Here is a 20,450-nt window from a genome sequence, read left to right on the forward strand (position 1 = left end):
CCTCCGTACATGCTCTCACCTGATGCCCTGACAGCGCTGTGTCCCGCTAAGAACTAAACCTCAGGCTCTGTCTTTCCTGCTTCCACTGCAGTGACAGAGAGTGAACAGGAGAGACAACTGTTCTCAGGGCATCGCATCTGCACCTTTGTTAGAGGAGGTGCCACAAAGGCGTCCAAACAGGAAGCTGGAACTATACCCACAGCTACAGATCTGTGAGACGAAACCACACAGAGCACATCAGCTCTGTCACAGTAAAGATCCAACGTTTTTAAATTTGTTGTAACAAGAGAAGACATCAAATTAAGACACTAAATTACATTTGAGAATTTAATTGTCTCTCTTTAGACGTCTCCACAATGGATCATCTAGATGGAGGATGCCTCCTCCTCTCCTGTCACTACTTCCATGAAAATCCTCTGAGGGCTTCCTCTTTTCCTCCTGCCTGGCAGCTCCATCTTCATCATCCTTTGTCAATAAGTCGCCTATCCCTCCTCTGCACATGTCCAAACCATCTCAGCCTCACCTCTCTAACTTTGTCTCCAAACTGCTCAACCTGAGCTGTCCTTCTGATAGATTAATTTCTAATTTTGTCCATTCTAGTCACGCCTATGAAAACCATAACATCTTCAGCTTACGTCCAATCTTAACATCTCACTACTATTTTGTAAACCACCCCTTTTGGTGCCATCCTTCTGTCACAAATCACCCGACACTCATCTCCACCCACTCCACCCTCTCTGCTCTCTCTTCTTCACCTCTCTTATGCACCATCCTTTGCTTTGGATGGTTGACTACAGGTATTTAAACTCATCTAGCTTCACTTTCTCTACTTTTTGAGTCTTCACCCTCTCATTTACACACATGCATTCTGTCTTGCGTCCACCGACTTTCATCCTCTTCTCTCAAGAGCATACCTCCACCTCTCCAGTCTCTAGTCGCTCCCTGCTACTCACAGTGCTCACAGTTTCAGATCACAGTCTCATCTGCAAACACCTAAACACTCAGTTTCATACGGTTCTTTTCATGAGAGAGTGGCTATTCCTAATATGGCCACCACAGGTAAGCAGCTCTACCTGCTGTTTAAATCATTTGTTTGAGAGGCAGCCAACCAAAAGCAAGGTGGCTTAAAGGGAGTGGAGTTAAAAGAGGGCTTAGATCCACCACGCCCCAGTACTTTTATATAGCACGTTTTATACTGCTCACACAGACTCACACACTGATGGAAGGGTTGGGAGGTAATTGAGTATCTTGGAGTGGGGGAATCGGGGATGTTCCAATTGTGATGAGCTTCCAACTGGTGAACCCACTTCAACTCCACAGATGCCCCAATAAACATTATTTATAGTGGAGAGTTAATAGCAACATGGCTTCTCCTAAATACTGAATCTCATGAAACGAGAGATGACTTAGAATATAACCATAACAAGCCAAAAGGGAAACATGTGGTTGAGTATACAAGGCTGTAAAATGTTCCCATCAGTAACTCACCTGCAAGTCTACAGAAGGCCAAGCAAACACGGCTCATCAGGATCTACAAATACACAAAACTGCACTTTCCTCTTTCTAAAAACAACACACACACACACACAGCAGCTACAGTACCATTACAGTTTAGATTTATTTACCCAAAAAGTGAGCATAATTCAAATGTCAGTTCAACTTTTGAGGAATCGTGAGTTGTATCTTCATATTTAGGTCACTCCTTTTTTCTTCTTCTTGTTTTGCATAGTCCAAAAGGAGCATGCGAATACAATGAGACCAAGAGCCGCTGCATAAACAGCACAAGCCACTGAGCTGAAAGCGATAACCAGAAGGGGGGAAAAGTACAAGCAGTGTAAAAAGAGCCCGATGGAAAGCAACACTAATCCGTGTCTCCATCAGCTGCGCGTTTCTTCTCATCTACTTCCTGTAAATGCAGCATTGCACCTTAAACCAAGCACAATTGTCTTGCCTTTAACAATAGCCGAACACTTCCTGCACGATCAGCACAAACTGAAGAAAGACATAATCACTCACAGACACATTTATCCACAGATTAAATGATGATGGACTTCACAATGCAGAAATACTCTTTAGTGTCAATGGAGCTGCAGCTTTAAGTCAGAGCCGCTTTAGTCAGCTCACAAAAATGTGACACCCTGGCTTTTTGTCTCTCTCAGTCACAGCTGTATTATTTGAAATGGACATTGAGCCTTTGGAAGGGAATTGGCTTATTAAAATAATAGTAATAATAACCACAACAACAGCAAATGGACCACTGCATTAGTGAAGGTTCACGAGTGGATTGAATTTTCTTATTGGATTGGAAATGTCTAAAAATATGCATTTGTTGCCGCAACACTAAACGAGTGATTACAGCAGCTTAGGCGACTCTGTTTCACCAGAACAATGAAAGGATTGCTGGATCAGTCACACTATCCTTTCAGAGTGTGCGCGTGTGTGTGTGCGGGGACTTCTCCACGTCGTGTGTTTAGAATCAAACGTGCAGGTTAAATGCTGTGTATTAACAGCTCTCACTTTACAGTGGATGGTATTGACTGTATCAGGGTGACACAATATAAAACCTATGAAAGCCCCTTTCATTTATAAAACTGACCAGGGTGCACTTAGAGGCGGATGAGACGCCACTGTCTCTCTCCGACTCCAAATGAAGGCAATAAAAACATCACCTGTGGTGAAAGTTTGCTTTGTCATTTCTCCAACCGATCGCATGTTCGTAGCTTTATGTAATCCAAATGATGAATATGCAGCCTGCGATGTAAAACAGGTTACGAGTAATCTGTAACGCATTACACTTTGAGAGGAGACATCGCGGCGCTGCAAATTAAGCTCAAGGCCACCTTCTGAGGAGGCGCAGATAAAGTATACATTCTCTCCAAACAAAATAGGTCATGCTGTTTCAGCTCCAATTAAACAGAGAGGAAAAAAATAACAGTCAACTGTAGAGCAGCTGTGTACAGAGCAGCCGACGATAATTAAAAATTAACCAATTCCATAATTGACTTTTTCCACAGCCATTCAAACCTTCGCTGAGAAGTGAATTCACATAAAGGGATGAATTTGAGAGTGTTTGCAGACATGTAATGTATGTAGAGGGGCCTTTCAATGTTTGTAAGATGTGCGTGTGTAAAAACTAGGTCATCTGTTTGGAACTGACACATCCCCCTGCAAACAGATATTTGAAAATCTGAGCGTGCAGAGAGGGGTGCCACGAGCAATCTAAAAAAACAAAAAACAAAAACCCAACAACAACAACAACAAATGACTGCACAAATTGTTGGGACGGAGATAAAACTTATTTGGCGTCTCTTTGTATACAATTACCATCCTGCGACCGGAGCAAACACGATATTAAAGAGGATGCAGGTTTCCCTGGTTTTGGGTGCAAGCTCCAAGTGTTCTCCTGCAGTTTCCTCATGTGGTAGCCTAGATCCATATTTAAACACATGTGGTGGACATAATGAAGATTCATACAGGTTATCCTTTCAAATCGATGTATCGGGAACCTGCACTTCCCTTTTGTAATACACAGTGGTGCCGATCTCCTGTGTAATTTTACCTCTCAGGCAAAACCATGATATATCCTTTCCAATTCCACCTAAACAACTGCATGGTTTATCTGAATGACACCCTGAGAGATATCTCCTGACCAAAAGCTACCGCTCAAACGCTGCGGCCAAGATCACACAAAGGCCAATCCGCTCGGGGACGCTTCCCCGATGTGGGAAAAAAAAAATGATTCGAAAGTGTACACGTTTCACTGACTCTGATTCAAGGGCGGATAAAAGACTTCTATTGTGGTCGGAGAAGGATGTGAGGAGGGAAGAGAGGACACCAAAAACTGAGAAAACTTGGTGTGCAGAAAGGTGTTGAGGAGATCATGTCCAGGAGGATCCAGCAGGGGCCACTGTTCATGCAGGTGGTTTTGGCCACATCCTTTGTAACTGAACCAAAAAGAGCCTTTTTCTTACTGTGTGATCAATACATTAACACAGCCAAGCAGTGTCAGACAGTCCATCAGTTCTTCCCCATTGAATGAAGTGAGCTAATTAAAGCCATTCTTTACTAACTAATCTTGGACACAGAGGACTGAACACTCTTCACGCCAAATATTTTTTATTGTTTACATACAGGGACCGTCTGTCACTGGAGTCAATGCAAGAAAGCCATCCACTGTGCTCAGTGTCAGCTCTGGTATAAAAAGGAATAAACAGTGTTTAGAAAGCCTACCGTACCTCTGCTACTCTTTCAGTGCACACAGGGGCTGTGGTGATGAAAAGCTAGAACCATCAATCAAACACAATCTACATGGACATTATTGTACAGCACTGTCTGGAGTTTTACACAATATTAAAATAGATTGATGTGGAATTTACAGGGCTTCAGACTTAGCTTCACTAGCATTATTGCAGCCACCAGCTTTGTCATGTGGTTGTACCGTCACATGACTTGGTCTCTTTTTTTTGCCATTTGCACACCGCAATTTTGCACGTGCCCAACAGCGACTTGATATTTGAAAAATAAACAGAAAGTTTCTCAGCCATGAGCAGTGGCTGAGCAAATGGGTCATCAAATTAAGAAACAAAAAATATCATCTAGTAAAACGAATGCATAACAGCAGAATGCTTAACCTCTGAAAAGTAGTAGAGTCTGCAACCAGTCATCGGGTTTCTAACTGTTGTTCAAAGATACTACAAGATTTTACTGTTTGCATTGCAAGTATATAGCAGACTAATGGCATATTTACTAGAGAACTGAAAAACAAAGAGTGAAGTCTCAGTGTTCTGTGCTTTGGTAGCTGTTTTGTGGATGCGAGTCCCTTCCTGTTGCGTGAAAGGCTCAGTTTCGGACAGTCTATTTTTAGTTATTTATCATTTCAAGATGCACGGATATCCCTAATATGGTCATCTGTGGCAGAGGAGCTCCAAACACCTACTGCTCAAACTTTCTGTTTGTATGAAGCAGCCAATCAGGAGAAAGTTTTCTTGAACGGAAGGGGAAGTGAGCTAAAAAAAAGCATTTCACACTTCAGATCGAGAAAGTCTTTTATTAGAATGTCGTGGACCAAAAAAGGCAGCACTATGCTATGGTGTTTTGGTTTTTTTTGTTTTTTTTCCAGTGGTGGGAGATAAGGGAGGTCACGGAGGAAACTTGCATAAACATAAAAAAAAACAAGATGCAAAGTGAAACAGAAAAGCCAAACCCAGCACTCAGGGCTACACCAAGGCCCAGAACAAGACAGGGAAGGATTATTCTGAACTGTGAATCATGCAAAGCTTATACAGAGTATAAAATAGGCCCGGCCCTTAAACTTGGCTAATATGTGAAAAGTTTGGTGCCAAGATTTAAAAATAAAAAAATAAAAAAATCACTGTGCATTTCTAAATGTATCATTACAGAAATTATATTCAGCATTTCACTGATGATTCCACAGTCAGTCACAAAGGTAAGAGAAGACAGCAAATTAACATAATCGTTATAGTAATTAGTGTGTATTTAAATGTGCATCAAATAGTTGAAACACAGATTTCAATCTTGTGTTTTCATTGGGCTTCTTATGATTGATGTCTTAACATAATAATCATAATCTTCCATCACCTGACTCCTGAGCCGATACTGAGTTTTTCTCTCTTTTCTTCCTGTGCAAACATTCTCTTAAAATTTTGAATCTCTTGCAGCTTCTTAGTATTTCTGATTGCGCCGTTGCAGTTTCCTGCTTACTGCCTTCTGTCTCCTCGTCCCTTCATTTCCTCCCTTGACATTTAAAAAGCCTCAGTTTTAAATATCTATCACGCACAGAACACTACAGTAATGTGGTGTTGACACAGGTCGTGAGCTCTGAAGGTGCCTTTAAAAACAACTTAAAATCGAACTTTGAAAACACTGTAAAAACATCTTCAGGCCCACTTAGGGGTTCGCAACTTCCTACTCTCTGGTCTTTTCGCCTGACAGGGTAATATTTTCAATTAAGAAAGTGTTTCCACAGCCTTTTAGCTTCAGAACGAAGCTAAGCGCTTGCTTTGGGAAGAGTGGGTGGTTTGTTGTTGATGGGGGGCTGTTTGAACTCTATTTTAGAACTTGAGAAGTGGGTAAATGCCACCAAAGCCCAACACGGTAACACACACACTACGCTTTAAAGCTGTGGTAAAATCTCAGTACTGCAGGATATAGCTGCACCTCTTCAATCCAGCCCAGCGACGACAGCAGGTTGAAAACAAGAAAATAAACTGCTAAGACATTTTGGATTGCCGGAGCTCACTGAACTGCAATGACAGGTATCGATCGGGCCAGTTATTTACCAGCCAAGCTGTTCGTCTGAGAGGGGGCATGAAGAGAACACAGTGGCAGGGGCTATTATTTATGAGCAGTTATGTGACAAACACTTCTGATCTACGAGGGGTTACGACTGGCTGAAGGTAGCGGCCAATCAACAACTAACAAAAAAAAGAACCTGAAAGCAACTACAACAATATTCAAGTGACACCAATGAGCTCATCTATAAAATGAGTATCATGAATCAAATAATCATTGGGAGGTTTTCTGGAACATTCAAGTTGTAGCTCTGTAAACAGAAGCTTTGTAAAAATAATCTTTATTCCATGTAAAGACTCACAGCTGCACATCTCTTTATTGGAGTTGCCTGGAAATAAGAATCTGGTAGTTCATTGGAATTCACACATACAACTGAATGGAGCTTTCCAGGAAAGAAAATACCCATGAAAAGCTGCATTACATAGATTTATAGATGTTCTTTTTGAAATTATTTATATGTCTCTCATAACCCAACACTAGGCTTACAGTGGCCATATGCTCACTTATAGTTACAGCGATAATGGCCAGGAAACTTTGTTCATTTAGTAATCCTATAAAATTGTGTTTAATCGCAAGAAACCCAGATATTTAGCAATCAGATAGGGTCATAAATGACCCTATCATATTTTCTACAGGAATCCATTTTTAATGGTTTTATCTGTTGTAAATCAGAGTTTGTATATGTGGAATACTTCAGAAATCTTGCAAAGAAACACTTAAAATCAAGACTTCCTCAACAGTTCTTCTCTAGGTTTGCAAGCCACTTGACTGTAAAACAACGTAGTGATTGGAATTTGATAATTAAGATACAATCAAAGCTTGTGTCTTTCAAAAATGTGTACACATATTGCACATAACCCGCCATTGTCCTTGCCATACCGATGGACCATGTGGATCATGTAAGTAACTAGTCCATCCATCCATCCATCCATCTTCATCCGCTTTATCCGGGGCCGGGTCGCGGGGGCAGCAGCCTAAGCAGAGAAGCCCAGACCTCCCTCTCCCCAGCCACCTCCTCCAGCTTATCCAGGGGAACGCCAAGGCATTCCTAGGCCAGCCGAGAGATATAATCTCTCCAGCGTGTCCTGGGTCTGCCCCGGGGCCTCCTCCCGGTGGGACATGCCCGGAACACCAACCCCAGGAGGCGCCCAGGAGGCATCCTTGTCAGATGCCCAAACCAGCTCAGCTGGCTCCTTTCGATGTGGAGGAGCAGCGGCTCTACTCTGAGCCCCTCCTGGATGGCCGAACTTCTCACCCTATCTCTAAGGGAGAGGCCAGCCACCCTTCGGAGGAAGCTCTTTTCCGCCGCTTGTATACCCTTTATGAAGAAAACATCGAGGGAAGAGTTTATCCTGCCCGGGTTACCGGGGCCCCGCCCTGGAGCCAGGCCCGGGAGGGTGCCCGAGGGCGAGCGTCTGGTGGCCGGGCCTTAGTCCATGGGGCCCGGCCGGGCACAGCCCGAAAAGGGGACATGGGCCAATCCTCCCGCAGGCTCACCACCCGCAGGAGGCGCTATAGGGGTCGGGTGCATTGTGTGCCGGGCGGCGGCCAGGAGTGGAGGCCCTGGCGGACTGATACCCGGCTGCCAAGACTGGCAATCGGGACTAAATAAAAGTATTGTTTTAAATCTTTAGTGACCTGTTATGATTATAAGTTCTTCTTATAATTATTATCAAGGAGTAGCTGTGGTTAAAAACTCTCAGGATGTTCCTTTTTACTTTCCAGCAGGTGGTTTCGTATACCATCAGGACAGCTGTAGTTTTAGGGCACAATTAAAAGTCTTCACTACTTTGTCATTATTTTATTTATTAGTCATCTGTAAAGTAATTCCAATTTAAAACAAAAGTCAGAACTCCCATACTTCAGCAGCTACTCTGATTTTGAAGAGCTGTGGTAGTAAAACATCACTTAGGTAATCAGTTTTCAATATTGTCTCATGCATTTATTCATAGCACAGCATCTCTATTAACCTTAATTGGCCCAGTTCCTCTGTGTTGTTACACACCTGTTTTAAACCTAGAAGCAGTAACTGAGAGGAAGCTTTCGAATGTGTTGGCAAGAAAGTGAACCATAAGGAGATCCGCCATAAATCGCTGACCTCGGATCAGATCCACCGGACTGACCTTTAGTCTGCGAAGCATTCGGTAACAAAATCCTGAGTGGACCACCGCTGCACACTGTGCCAGCAACACGTCGGAGGCACAGCAGTAATTACATACAGTAGCTTGTACCTCTGCAATGCTACGGGGAATACAGCTGATCCTTGTCGCACGATCTGACCTGCATTAGAGGTGTAATGGCTTCTGATGATATGACAGACAAGAATGCGTGCTGCATAGTTACAAGGCACAAGTCAGTCAACCGATACGAGGCCAAAGATTTAATATTCCAAACTGACATTAGCTTAAAGGGTGAGAGGATGTAAGTACCTCATGAGGCTTTTTTCAGCAGTATGTGACAAAGTCCTGCACAGCCTCCTATTTAAATGACTATAACAGTCTTTATTTTTAGATTTAGTTATTAAAATGAAGTAGGCCTTACACTGCCTGAAATATCTGCTGTGTAAATGTTTATTGATACCAGTTTCGTTTCTCTTGCACTTTAAAGATTTATCTTACACACCCTTACATTTCCTCCCAGCAACTTATATTTTTTCAGAAAGCACAGAATACTTTAAAAACTTTAAATTGATGAAATGTCAAGTGCATCCCTAGTCAATGCCTGTTGCAGCTCTTAGTTTATGTGTATATTGTAGTTATATTTACTGGTGTTTCCAAGGGCCTCCACCTCGACTGACCTGCTGCTGTGGTATTCTACACATGGAAGGAGGCACTTCTTAAAAGAGCTCACCACCAACCAATGAGCTCAAAGGTTGGAGCATATATAGAAGATGTTTCCATATTTACATGAATGACTAGAAAGGCAGCAAAATGCACAGATCATCATTTTTGCGAAAGGGAGCAGAGCAATGTGGAATTTCCTGTGAGCTGTGCAGTATTGGTGTGGTTGCCAAAGACTGTATATAAAAGATGGCTGTAGCCATTGTGACATCACCTACTGTTTGTGAAGGTTCACAGTTACTACGATTTACAAAGGTAGACGAATTGCTGACACGCTTCAATCGATCTGGGTCAGTCTGCTCCAAAGACTGCGCCTTGTCTGCGATGCATTTATGTCCCATGTTACTGTGGTTATATAAAAGCAAGACTCCCAAGTACCCAAATCATTTTGTAGTACAGCCCCATTTGTGCAGGAATCAACCAGTTTGAAACCATTTCAAAAGCAATGAGTTTACAAGTTGCAGATCACATGCCGCGGTGCCAAACCACTGTTTTCACTATTGTGACGGTAGCACAAAGCACACCCTCCTTTATCCTGCTTGTTGACGCTAATAAAAACCACAGTGTTAAACATAGCAATCATTATGTTTTATACAGTAAGGCGTTAAGTGTTTAATGAGGTCATGAGTCAGTCAAAAAGTACAATGTTTATTTTGTTTTTCCTCGACTTCTGTACAATCCAACTTCTTTTTGCATCCAGGTTCAGAAAAATAAGATCCATTATGCCACTCTTGGACGCTGTAATCTTTAAGTAGCGAGATTTTCAGCACAATTTCAACTAACTGAATTCAACGAACTTCAAAAAAAATCCTAAGAAAAAACAAATTAATGCTCATTTCTTCCTTTACTAACAGCAGGCATCGGGGTTTGGTTTGTTGAGATAAAATGCTGGTGGTGCCAATTCTCCATCCTCTGCCATTAAATCTTGTCAGCAGAGATACATTTTAACTGAAACGTTGCCTCTGACAAAAAAGTGGAAAACATGATGGAAAGATGTTTTTTTATGCACACAGAGATGCGATGTTTTCATCTGTCACAAGATTTCGTCTCGCCAGTGGATTTTAAGACAGCTCCGGTCTGTTCTTATTTTATGCGTTTCTACTCATTTGGCAATGCGTAAGAAACACATCAACGTGCCAGCAAAGGCAAATATGATGATTTCTAGCAAGTAAACATAAATCCAAGTTTATAATATTGAACTACTCTGCAAATTACTACTGCAAATTTCTATTAAAAGCACGGACAAGTTCCCTGTCGTCTTGGTGCCGTGAACACGTAGCAGTAAGCACCATTAACTGCCGGACTAAAGCTCACAGACTACTATTAAAGAAAAGCAGCTTTTATGTGTAATATTGCCTTTTTAAAACATGGAAAAAAACAGTTGAAAGGGCAAAGCAGCTCACAGGTGTAATTGGAGTATTCATACTTAGATATGCGTGGGTGTGCTTTTTCAAAATCATAACTCATTTTGTTTTTAATTGTGCTGTCAAGACAATAAGACTGAGAAACTGCATGGAAAATGTTCTAATTATACTTTCAGATTCATTACCTGCACAAACGCACTCGGATTCACACATAAAGGCTTATTTTAGTGGCATCGTTCTTCTGAAAGCACCACTGTAAATTAATATAGCAGGAAAAACAACGTTTTTACAGAAATAGATGTGATTGTGTCCTTAAGTATCGTGGCGTTTGAATAGAAAACACATAAATGTGTTGAGGTACAGAGCGAGAATTTAAGGCTGCTTTTTCTGATGTTAAGACTTTATGGTTAAGTAAAAATAGACGGCAGCTTTAAGGAATTCTAAGGAGTATTTATTTCATTCCCATGTAGCCGGAGGGAGATTCTGTAGACTGAAGAAAAACACATAAAAATATGTGGATGAGCTTTCTATGTAAAGGCTCCATGAAGCTGTGAAGGAAATGAAAATAGACAAAAAAGACAGTAGATGTGTATATGTGACACGATCACTGACCTGATGTGAGAAAAATCCATGTTTCTAATGAGGCCAGCGCATAGATGCTAAGCACAAATTGACAGTACAATAAGAAATATGGAGCAGTCTGCCTGTCGGTACATATTTGGTACAGAACACAGTGCAATTTGTTTCAAGGTGCATCTACATGCAGAGAAGATCACAGGGTTACAGATAACATGTCTTCATCTCATCGAAGCCTTTGGCTCTCGCTTTGTAGTTACACATGGTGGTAACCCTGCACCAGGCGCTGAATTCTCTCTGCAGCCGAGCTGGTAACCCGGCACTCAGTCTGCTGGCTTTTTTAAGATCTGCACATGGTTCTTAAATTTAGGGCAGCTAGGGTCATCTCCTGAGGAGCCAGCATCGCATGTGATGTAAACAAGCAAGTGTTCACACATGCATAAATATAATTATCTCTACCATGCAAACCTACCTCTGAGAACTGGGGTCCTACACAACCAAAAAGCAACAACAAAGACGATTTACAGGTAAGCTACAGGTAACCAGAGCTCATTTTTTCCAGCATAACAAGGAAAGTTCTTTAATTAACTTTTTCATGGTAACAATCAGTTAGATGAAAGATTACAGTCATCTGACATCAGAAAACAAAGAAGCACACGTGAAAGGTTTTCATTGTTTTTAAGGCTCAGACTCACTTCACAAACAAGGTCTTTGTCTGTTATCACTTCCTTTGTTTCTTGTAGCAGGAGCCAGCTACACCACCGCAAGCACACATCATCGGTTTTTTCACACATTTTCTAAAATGCCCCCCGATGACAGTACCCAGGTAAGGAAATCCCAAATAGTTCATTCTGGTTATCTATATGCAGCTTTTTCTGTGAGAGAAATGTTTCCATATATTAATGGGACTTCTTCAGTCTCATAAACGTGCCAACATTGTGTTTGCAAAAGGAGCAGACTGAGAAGTCACTTGGATGAGTGATGTCCAGATGAACAGAATCAACTCTGTGGGACTTTTAAAATGCAGCACTGTGATGCGATATTTACATTTATCCTGCAATATGACATCTTGCTATATATCATATAATCTTCCATTGTGATTGTAAATGACAGCCTGTACAGCCAGTGATGCATTACTTAAATTCTGACTAAGTTCTCCCATAAAAAAAATCTGAAAACAAACAAGTCCAAGTTGTCATAACGGGACTTCCAGGGAGCAATTAGTTCCTAAAAATGATTCGTGCTGATGTCAGCACTTTCATTATTAACATTTCTCATAAAAGTTGGGGCATTATTCATCACAGTTGAACGAAAAATGTGGGATCTAAAAACAACTTTTGACTTCTGGTCGTTTTTTGAATGCTTTAAAGTTCTTTACTTTTTTATACTTCTTGTATCACTGACCTTATACGCTTACTGCCTTTTGTCTAAAGCTCGTGATGAATCCTCTTTATTCCACCTCAGACAGAAGCTGTTTTCTACTTTGCTTGATCTGCACAAAAGTTTAAAATCATTCTGCACTTTCCATTTTAATGACTGTTTGATTAGCCTTGAAAGTATTTTTTTTTATTAGCCACTCTCTTAAACGCCGAAGTTATATTAAAATCAGGAACACTTAAATACAAAATCCATGAGATAACGTAATGTCAAAAATGTCCTAATTAATGTTTCCATTGCAATTGAATTGCTTAACTTTTGATCGACTTTCACCTGGATCGGTTTAAAGGTTAAAAGCACAGTTTTGGGAGATGATTCGTACCCGATTACACGGCTATAAAGGTTTCTCTGGACATGTCCTGATGGCACCATATGCAAATGTTGTCGGCCAGGTCAAAAGCCAACGTGGCCAGAACTGGAAGGCAGAAATACGTCAAGCTCTTTAAACATGTTTGACAGTTGAAACCATCATTGACCTTCGAGGGGGCTTTAACTGGCTATGGGGACTGAGCAGTGCAAAATAATCCTCTCCTGTCAAACGTCACTCAAGCTTAGCAAAAACACAGGGCATCATCCAGCTCAGCTTTGCTCCAACAACTGGAAACACTGAGAGAATCGCGGAAAATGGTACATTAACCGGCAGCCATGAAATCTGTTTGAGATCAAACACTAGTGGACTTAGGTAATTAAGCGCCGTTGAAGTGTGTTGATGCGAGGAGCTCTTCTCACACCTTCACTTTACGGGTGAGTAAGGGTACGTTGGGAGATTGGGCGTAGGCAAGCTGAGGGTGACGTGGGGTGACGCCAGGGGCAGAGCAGACGAGCTAATCAGAACTAGTCTAGATCATAGAATTTCATCCAAGGATTTTCTCTTCGACTTCTGATGAAACTGACCTTCTATGAATACCCTCAATTATGCAAAATGATCTCTTTAATAAAGTCCTCAATCAAAGTCACAGACCCCCTACTGAGAAAGGCCCGGGTTGCATAAAATCACCATTAGCTCTCAGTGACTTCAGATGGCTTTTGATAATTATGACAAAAAATGTAAATAGTTCATTTTCTATGACTGGGCTTTGGGTTATTTACACAACAGATTAAAAGACTAACTTTAAGTCGATTTATGACTGTTTGTATAAGGTTATGAACATGTCACGACACTGGGTCAAGCAGAGAGATGATCATAAAGGCAAAGTTGACAGAGTCTGCTTTCATTCTAATCTGCCTTTTGTGATGTCCCTGCTCTGCTTTGGCATTAAAACGCTGCTATTCTGGACACAAGTGAGAAAACAAAATGATTAGATTAAAGGTTTGGATGCACATGTTTGAGAGGAGGTTCGGCTCAGATTTGATCACTCATTTACAGCTCATTCATGGATATGGAGCATTAAAGTTTCCTGATGTGTTTCACAGCATCCAAATACAGCAGGAGGAGTGGGGGTGAGGGGTGGCTCACAGCCCATTATCCTGCTGCATAATATCCTTGGGAAAGAAAGACAAATATATACATACAGTGCACAAGCTATATCTGTAAAATTAGTGATTCGCTTTTATCTGAAATCAAAGAGATGCTTGCAAATGTAATAAACGCCACCTTTTGTTTTTTAATAATGCATCATACTGGGACCGCAGTGAGCTTTTCAAGCAAAGTGTAGACTTTTGTTTTGAACAAATATAATTAGACTTATTTTTAAAATACTTGCTGCAATGCTGAATCTAATTTGTATTTAGTAAAGTACAGTCCTTGATGAGCTATTCCCAGAGGCTGGGAGGCCCAGTTTGTATTTTCAACCATCATAAAATCCTTGAATTAAAGAAAACTCAAGGGTCTTCCACTTTCCAGAGATTGTCGAAGGCTGGATATGGTGAGATTAGAATAGCTCGTCTCTGTGGCATAGAGTCTATGGGACAACAGAGGGTTTTTATTCTTTTCAGTCATGTACAGATCTATAAAAAGGTTTAGTACTAATTCTTTGCCTTGTGTTTTTTACTATATTGTCTGCTTGTTCCCTTTAAAATATTATTTATTAATTTCTGTTCATCCATCCATTGCTTTCTATTTAAGCAAGCCAAGGTTGTGGGGGGCTAGAGCCAATTCTAGGTCTTGTTGGGTGAGAGTCTCTTGCAGACAGAGACACGTGCTCATAGGCTTCTGCATTAAAATGCCTGATTTCAGAGCATTAACAAACATTTAGATTCTGGTATAAAAATGGTTTTTTTGGTCTCTCTGGATAGTGTCTCTGTTCATAACTCATCGGAATTGATGGTGATTGAGCAGATGGCTACCCGTTAGTCTTCACCTTAACTGGAGTCACTGAGCTGGACCTCTCCACTCTGTCTGAGCTCTTGGAACCTTTCAAAGCATTTTTAATGGAGCTTTCTAAATGTTTATTCTACTAACAGACAGTCAAGTCCACTTTTGATCAATGAAATTCTAACTGTTTATTTTAATTTTACTCAATTTAATTAGCCCATATCTGTGTCTGTGCTTCACCTGGAAATTTTATGGATGCAAGCCAAACTAGAGTCAGACAATAACCTCGAAGATATGGCTACTTCTGGCTCAAAATAAGCAAATAAACAAATAAAACAACATTGCCAAAAAACTAAAACTGAGACTTCAAAATGCTGACCCAGAAACCTACATCCATACACTAAAATGGTAAATGGTCTGTATTTCTATAGCGCTTTACTTGACCCCAAAGCGCTTTACACAACCAGTCATCCACCCATTCACACACACACATTCACACACTGGTGATGGCAAGCTACAGTGTAGCCACAGCCGCCCTGGGGCGCACTGACAGAGGCGAGGCTGCCCACCGGGCCCTCTGACCACCACCAGTAGGCAACGGGTGAAGTGTCTTGCCCAAGGACACAACGACCGAGACTGTCCGAGCCGGGGCTCGAACCGGCAACCTTCCGATTACAAGACGAACGCTCAACTCTTGAGCCACGATAGTCTACTATATTGGTGATAGGAGATATATTGGTGCAGATATCAATCTGGATTCCTACCCTCGCCTATGGCCACAAGCTCTGGGTTATGACTGAGAGAATGAGGTGTGGATACAATTGGCAGAAATGAATTTCCTCCATCAGGGTGAAGAACTTAGTCATTCATAACAGTGGCTCAGAGTAGAATTACTAATACTCCACATTGAAAGGAGCCAGTTGAGACGGTTGGTGCATCTAAGCAGCACGCCTCCTGAGCACCTCCTAGGTGAGATGTTTTGGATATTTTCTGCTGGGAAGAGGGACAGAGCAGGTCCTGGAAACACTGGAAAGATTACCTCAGTCAGCTGGCTTGGGAACACTTTGATGCCCCCCCTCGACAGGTGGGGAGTAGGTGGCCGGGGAGATCTGGGATTTGGACTGCTGCCCATGGATGGATGTTTGGACAGTTAGATGGCTGGAATCAACCCATTAAACACTGAACTCACGCAGTAAAACAAACTAACCAACTGAGGCAACGGTAGACAGACAACTCCTGTGTTTTGTGAAGTAAAACAGTGTTTTGGTCAGTCGAGTGTGGTGGAGTGTAACAACTTCAGTTCCCTGTGGAAAAGACCTGTCTGAAGGCAGGTAAAGTGGGGAAAATGCTCCAAATAAAGCGTCCAAGTAAACCAACATTTATTTCTTGCCTACTGTCTTCTACTGCAAGTAACACACTGACTATGGATTTGAACCTGGATCTGAAGGCCCCGCAAAACCAAATGATTTAGCCAGTGAAAAGGTTTTCATCATAAACATCAGAAAGAAATATGTAGAATAATTTTACTGAGTTTTCTGAAAAGCACAGCAGTTCTTGGCTGAGAAAACAACATTTTTTGCACTGAAATAAAACAGGTTAATCTAGAAAGTGATTGCACCGTACCACAGGTTGGCTTAATAAAAAATACAAAAATGTATATCACGTATCATCATTCAGTCTAAAGATTTCCATGTTCGACTGTTTTTTAAAAGCTCTTAGCTTGAAGGACAGTCAAACAATAGCTCCTAACCACATGCACATGTTTGGAAACTACATACTGACACATTCACATTCCAGCTGGGCACAAATAACTGGAAAAATAACTATTACAGTGAAGTACAAGCTTAGGTTTACAAAACACAGCTGGTAGATACACTGTTGAAGTACACTAGTACAAGCTGTCTATTATGGTGTAAAGCCCAACAGGTTCAGGTTTAAATAACTTTATTCAGGGAATTTCAATGAAAGATGGCTTCATACTGCTTTGGCAAATAATGTTGCACGAATGTATGCATACCTTCCACACAAATATGAATACACAAATAACAGTGATGTTTACAGTACGGAGATCTGCACCGTTGCACACCCACTGTTTTTGCCTTTATTAAATTGTATAAAACATAACTGGAAAGCTACAACAGAGAGAGAATGAGACCAGGCTGTGTTTTTCAGACTCTTGCTGTCTAGCTGTGACCTGCAAGGCTCAGTGGATGTGGGTGAACACTTTCTAAAGGTTCTGTCAGTGAGCTGCTGACCCAAGCAAAGCAGTTTAAATACCTGTGGGTCATTTTCGTGACAACAAAATGGAGGAGGACTTCAACGGGAGGAATGAATGATGAGGTGATCTAAGAGATAACCAGAGCTCTTGATTTATCTTTTGATTTTGCAACTTTAAACCATTGGCACCTGGTGACTCAAAGAGCACAATTTCTCATTTAAGTGACTGAAATCTTTTCTTCCCATTTTTGATATATCTTTAGAGGTTCACAGAGGTTTCAAGAGGAGCAACTATGCGTTTGACAAATGCAAACTGAGGTGGTTCAAGCATCCAGTAAGGACACCTCCAAGTCAGGGACTCCAGGGACATCTAACCCTAACGCTGCAGGACAAACCTAGAACAGATTGGAGGGATTAAACATCCCAGCTGAGCGTAAAAATGCCTTACAATTCTCAAAGGCAACTCTACTTATTAAACAGGAAGTGAAACTCTTTAGAATGAGAAATGCTTTTGTGTTTTGTGTGTTGGCATATTTTTATGGCAGAAACTGGAACTCCCAGAGAAAACCCACAGAAACAAGGGGGGGGGCGAGGGTGCCTCCTGCCCAGCTTCAAACCCAGGACCTTCTGGCTGTGAGGAAAAGAGCTAACCGCTAAAACACTGTGCTGCCACAGTGGTTAACCTAAAGCTATCAACTTAGATGCTTAAAGTGTCAGAAAATATTAGACCAGTTGATGTCAATAACGAGATTAAAGCCTTTTCAAACTACCATATCCAAGAATATGAACAACGACTGCATGATGATGATGACGTTCTTACCTTTGGTGGAATCGTTGGACTAGAAGTGTATGGAGCCAAGCTGGGTGGCACATCTGTAATGTAGGTCTTCTTGGGGCCTGGGGGCTGGTATCCTTGGGCTGGGACTGCTTGAGGTCTTCTAGAGTTTATTCCACTTACTTGTGGCGCACCTGGATGCTGCTGTTCTTGATATGGCCCCGGTGCCATTGGAGAGAAGCCAGGCTGTGGCGGGCCATAAGCAAAGTCAGGACCTTTGGGCTGAGCGGGCATGTACTGCACCTGCGCGGGGCTGCGAATGGGCTGCTGGCCAAAATTTTGCCCACCAGGGGCTGGATGCTGGGGTCCAGGCTGAGCCGACCTCACTTGGACATTGAAGGTGGGCTGGCTTGGGGTTGATGCTGTAGCATAGGAGGCCGGAACCGGCTGAGGAGCCATGTGGGTTGGAGTCTTGGCCATAGGACTTAAAGGAGAAGGTGATGTAGATGAGACTCCCCCAGGAGTTTGAGGTTTGGGCGTAGACTTCTTGGTGGCAGTCAGTGGAGGCTGAGTTGGGATGACCATACGCTTGTAACCTGTCACGGGAGCGTTCGGGGCGGAGCCTGCTGAAGGTGCCATGGATCCAGAATTCTGAAAAGAGAAAGAGAATTTCGGTACTGCTCAGTGACATTTTAAAAGACACATATTATACATAAAAAAACAATTTAAAAATCAACAAAATTACATGCTAATATTAAGATGTCAAATCTGTCATGTTTTCCATCCTAGTACAACTTGATACCACACCACGTTTTGAAAATTTGCATAGCATAGCAATTTTCCATCTCACAGTTACATTAAGACAAATGATAACCAGACTTCAGCACCATGCATATATCCAAAATATTTAAGAGAAATCCTCTGAAAAAATATTTCAGTTCTGACTTCTTGCTACATGCAAACAGAAGACTGCCATGTCCACAGCTGGGGTGCTAGCGTGACTACAAAAGATGCTAACTGGAAAGCAAAATGAACTAAAAGCACAGAAATGAAATCCTGCTCAGTGGCAAAATAATACAACAGATGTATTCTACAGCATTTCACTGACAGCGTAGTTTACGCTCAATAAGTATCCACCCTGCTTCCCGACAGTCAATTATACAGCTACCTCGACAGCAGAGGCTCTACACTGTCCATGACCACCCATAATCTATGGCTAATAAAGCAGGCGGGGTGGGGATAAATTGTTTGGCAGAGGACGTCGTGACAGCAGATTGGCAAAGGCAAATGACACTTGTGCTGACTCCAGCTGCTTGGACGGGAAAGATTTTAAATCACAGAGATTTGTGGCGCTGGCGTTCCTGGGAAGAGATGCCTGTAAAGCAGCAACACAACCCAGAGCAGAGATTCTCTCCACCTGAACGACTGTGGCGTTTTGATCCGATGTCCAAAGGCTACGTCTCATTTACAAGCCAAACTAGAAGGAAATATAGCGGCTAATAACAGGCAGAATAACAACACTTCATTCATATGTCAGAGGCTTCTGCCCCGAGTGTCTCTCATGTAAGTAATAATTGTTTTTCACCACGACTACATATCGGTGTCAGACATTCAGCCAGTCTAAAAAGGGTCTATCATTAACCTTGGATGGCCTTATTAGGTTACTGCCTGAAGCCAAAAATCAGAGTCAATTACTAAATTTGCAGCACTAAGGGAACAAAAATGAACACTTGTAGTCTTTAGACCCTTTGCAACCCGGTTTGATGAGATGTCTTCTAAAATGGGGCAGAGCAACAACTCCAATCGATTTCCCTTCAAAGTTGATCAAAGCCGGCTGCACAGAAATGTCACACGCCATTTTCCCCACACTGCTACACTTATGTAGCAATTCTATCAGTGAAACGTATACAGTACCATGCTCCTTATGATGTCCACAGATGAAAAAGAATTCCAAGTTTTGGTAAAAGCATCAACTTTGTCTAAATCCCATCTAATCTAAGTCAGAGGGGAGCCCCTAAGGAACCATTAAAGGATCCAGAAAATATTTCCAGCTCTCAGTGATTAGAGCTGATGTTTATTTAAAAAGTGAGTCTGAGTATGTATGGAAACATCTTCCCTATGCCCTTTAGGAAGTGAAATTACTTCATTTAAATGTTTCATGGGTTTTAAATACTCTAGATTATTCATTTATCTTTAAGGCCTTAGAACCTACAGTAACATTCAGCTTGCCGGGCAAAGGAAATGCAAATTGGCCCCCTCAAAATAATTACACTGTCATGGTACATTTTCCACAAATTACATTAAGAGAATAGATTCACTCTTTTCTGAGGGTGATGAAACTGCTCAATGCACCAAATCAGAAAGAAAAGTCTGTGCAGGGTAAAAGATTTTCATATCGACTAAACTCTTTTTATGTCTTGACCTGCCAACCTTAACGAGGCCAGTCGGAGGCACTATCAGTGCTTCGAAGGGAAGCGATTGACAGGCAGGATCTGGGACTCTTTGTATTGATAATACTGAATGTTATTAGCTGGTAACATTTATAAAGAGTATTTATTTTGAGCAAAAATGGGTAAAACTGCAGAACACTGACTCAATTAGAAGAGCACATTCTTGTGTAGGCTTTACAATTAAAGCCCGCTCATTAAGCCATAATTATCACCACCTCTGCCTTA

The 20,450-nt window shown here is 41.7% G+C and overlaps 1 protein-coding gene across 4 annotated transcripts in view; it reads right to left on the reverse strand.

Moving 5' to 3' along the window:
- The window catches only part of lpp (LIM domain containing preferred translocation partner in lipoma), a 178,474-nt gene that overhangs the window by 47,473 nt on the left and 110,551 nt on the right, over positions 1–20,450 (reverse strand). For all 4 annotated transcript variants that reach the window (XM_005727169.1, XM_005727166.1, XM_005727167.2 and 1 more), the window contains one exon: positions 17,821–18,426. In XM_005727169.1, the coding sequence (XP_005727226.1) occupies positions 17,821–18,426 (606 nt within the window). The remainder of the gene's footprint in view (positions 1–17,820; positions 18,427–20,450) is intronic.

This window comes from Pundamilia nyererei, unplaced genomic scaffold, assembly GCF_000239375.1.
Source record: "Pundamilia nyererei isolate P.nyererei 1_Seehausen unplaced genomic scaffold, PunNye1.0 scaffold00023, whole genome shotgun sequence".
In the NCBI taxonomy this organism is placed as follows: domain Eukaryota; kingdom Metazoa; phylum Chordata; class Actinopteri; order Cichliformes; family Cichlidae; genus Pundamilia; species Pundamilia nyererei.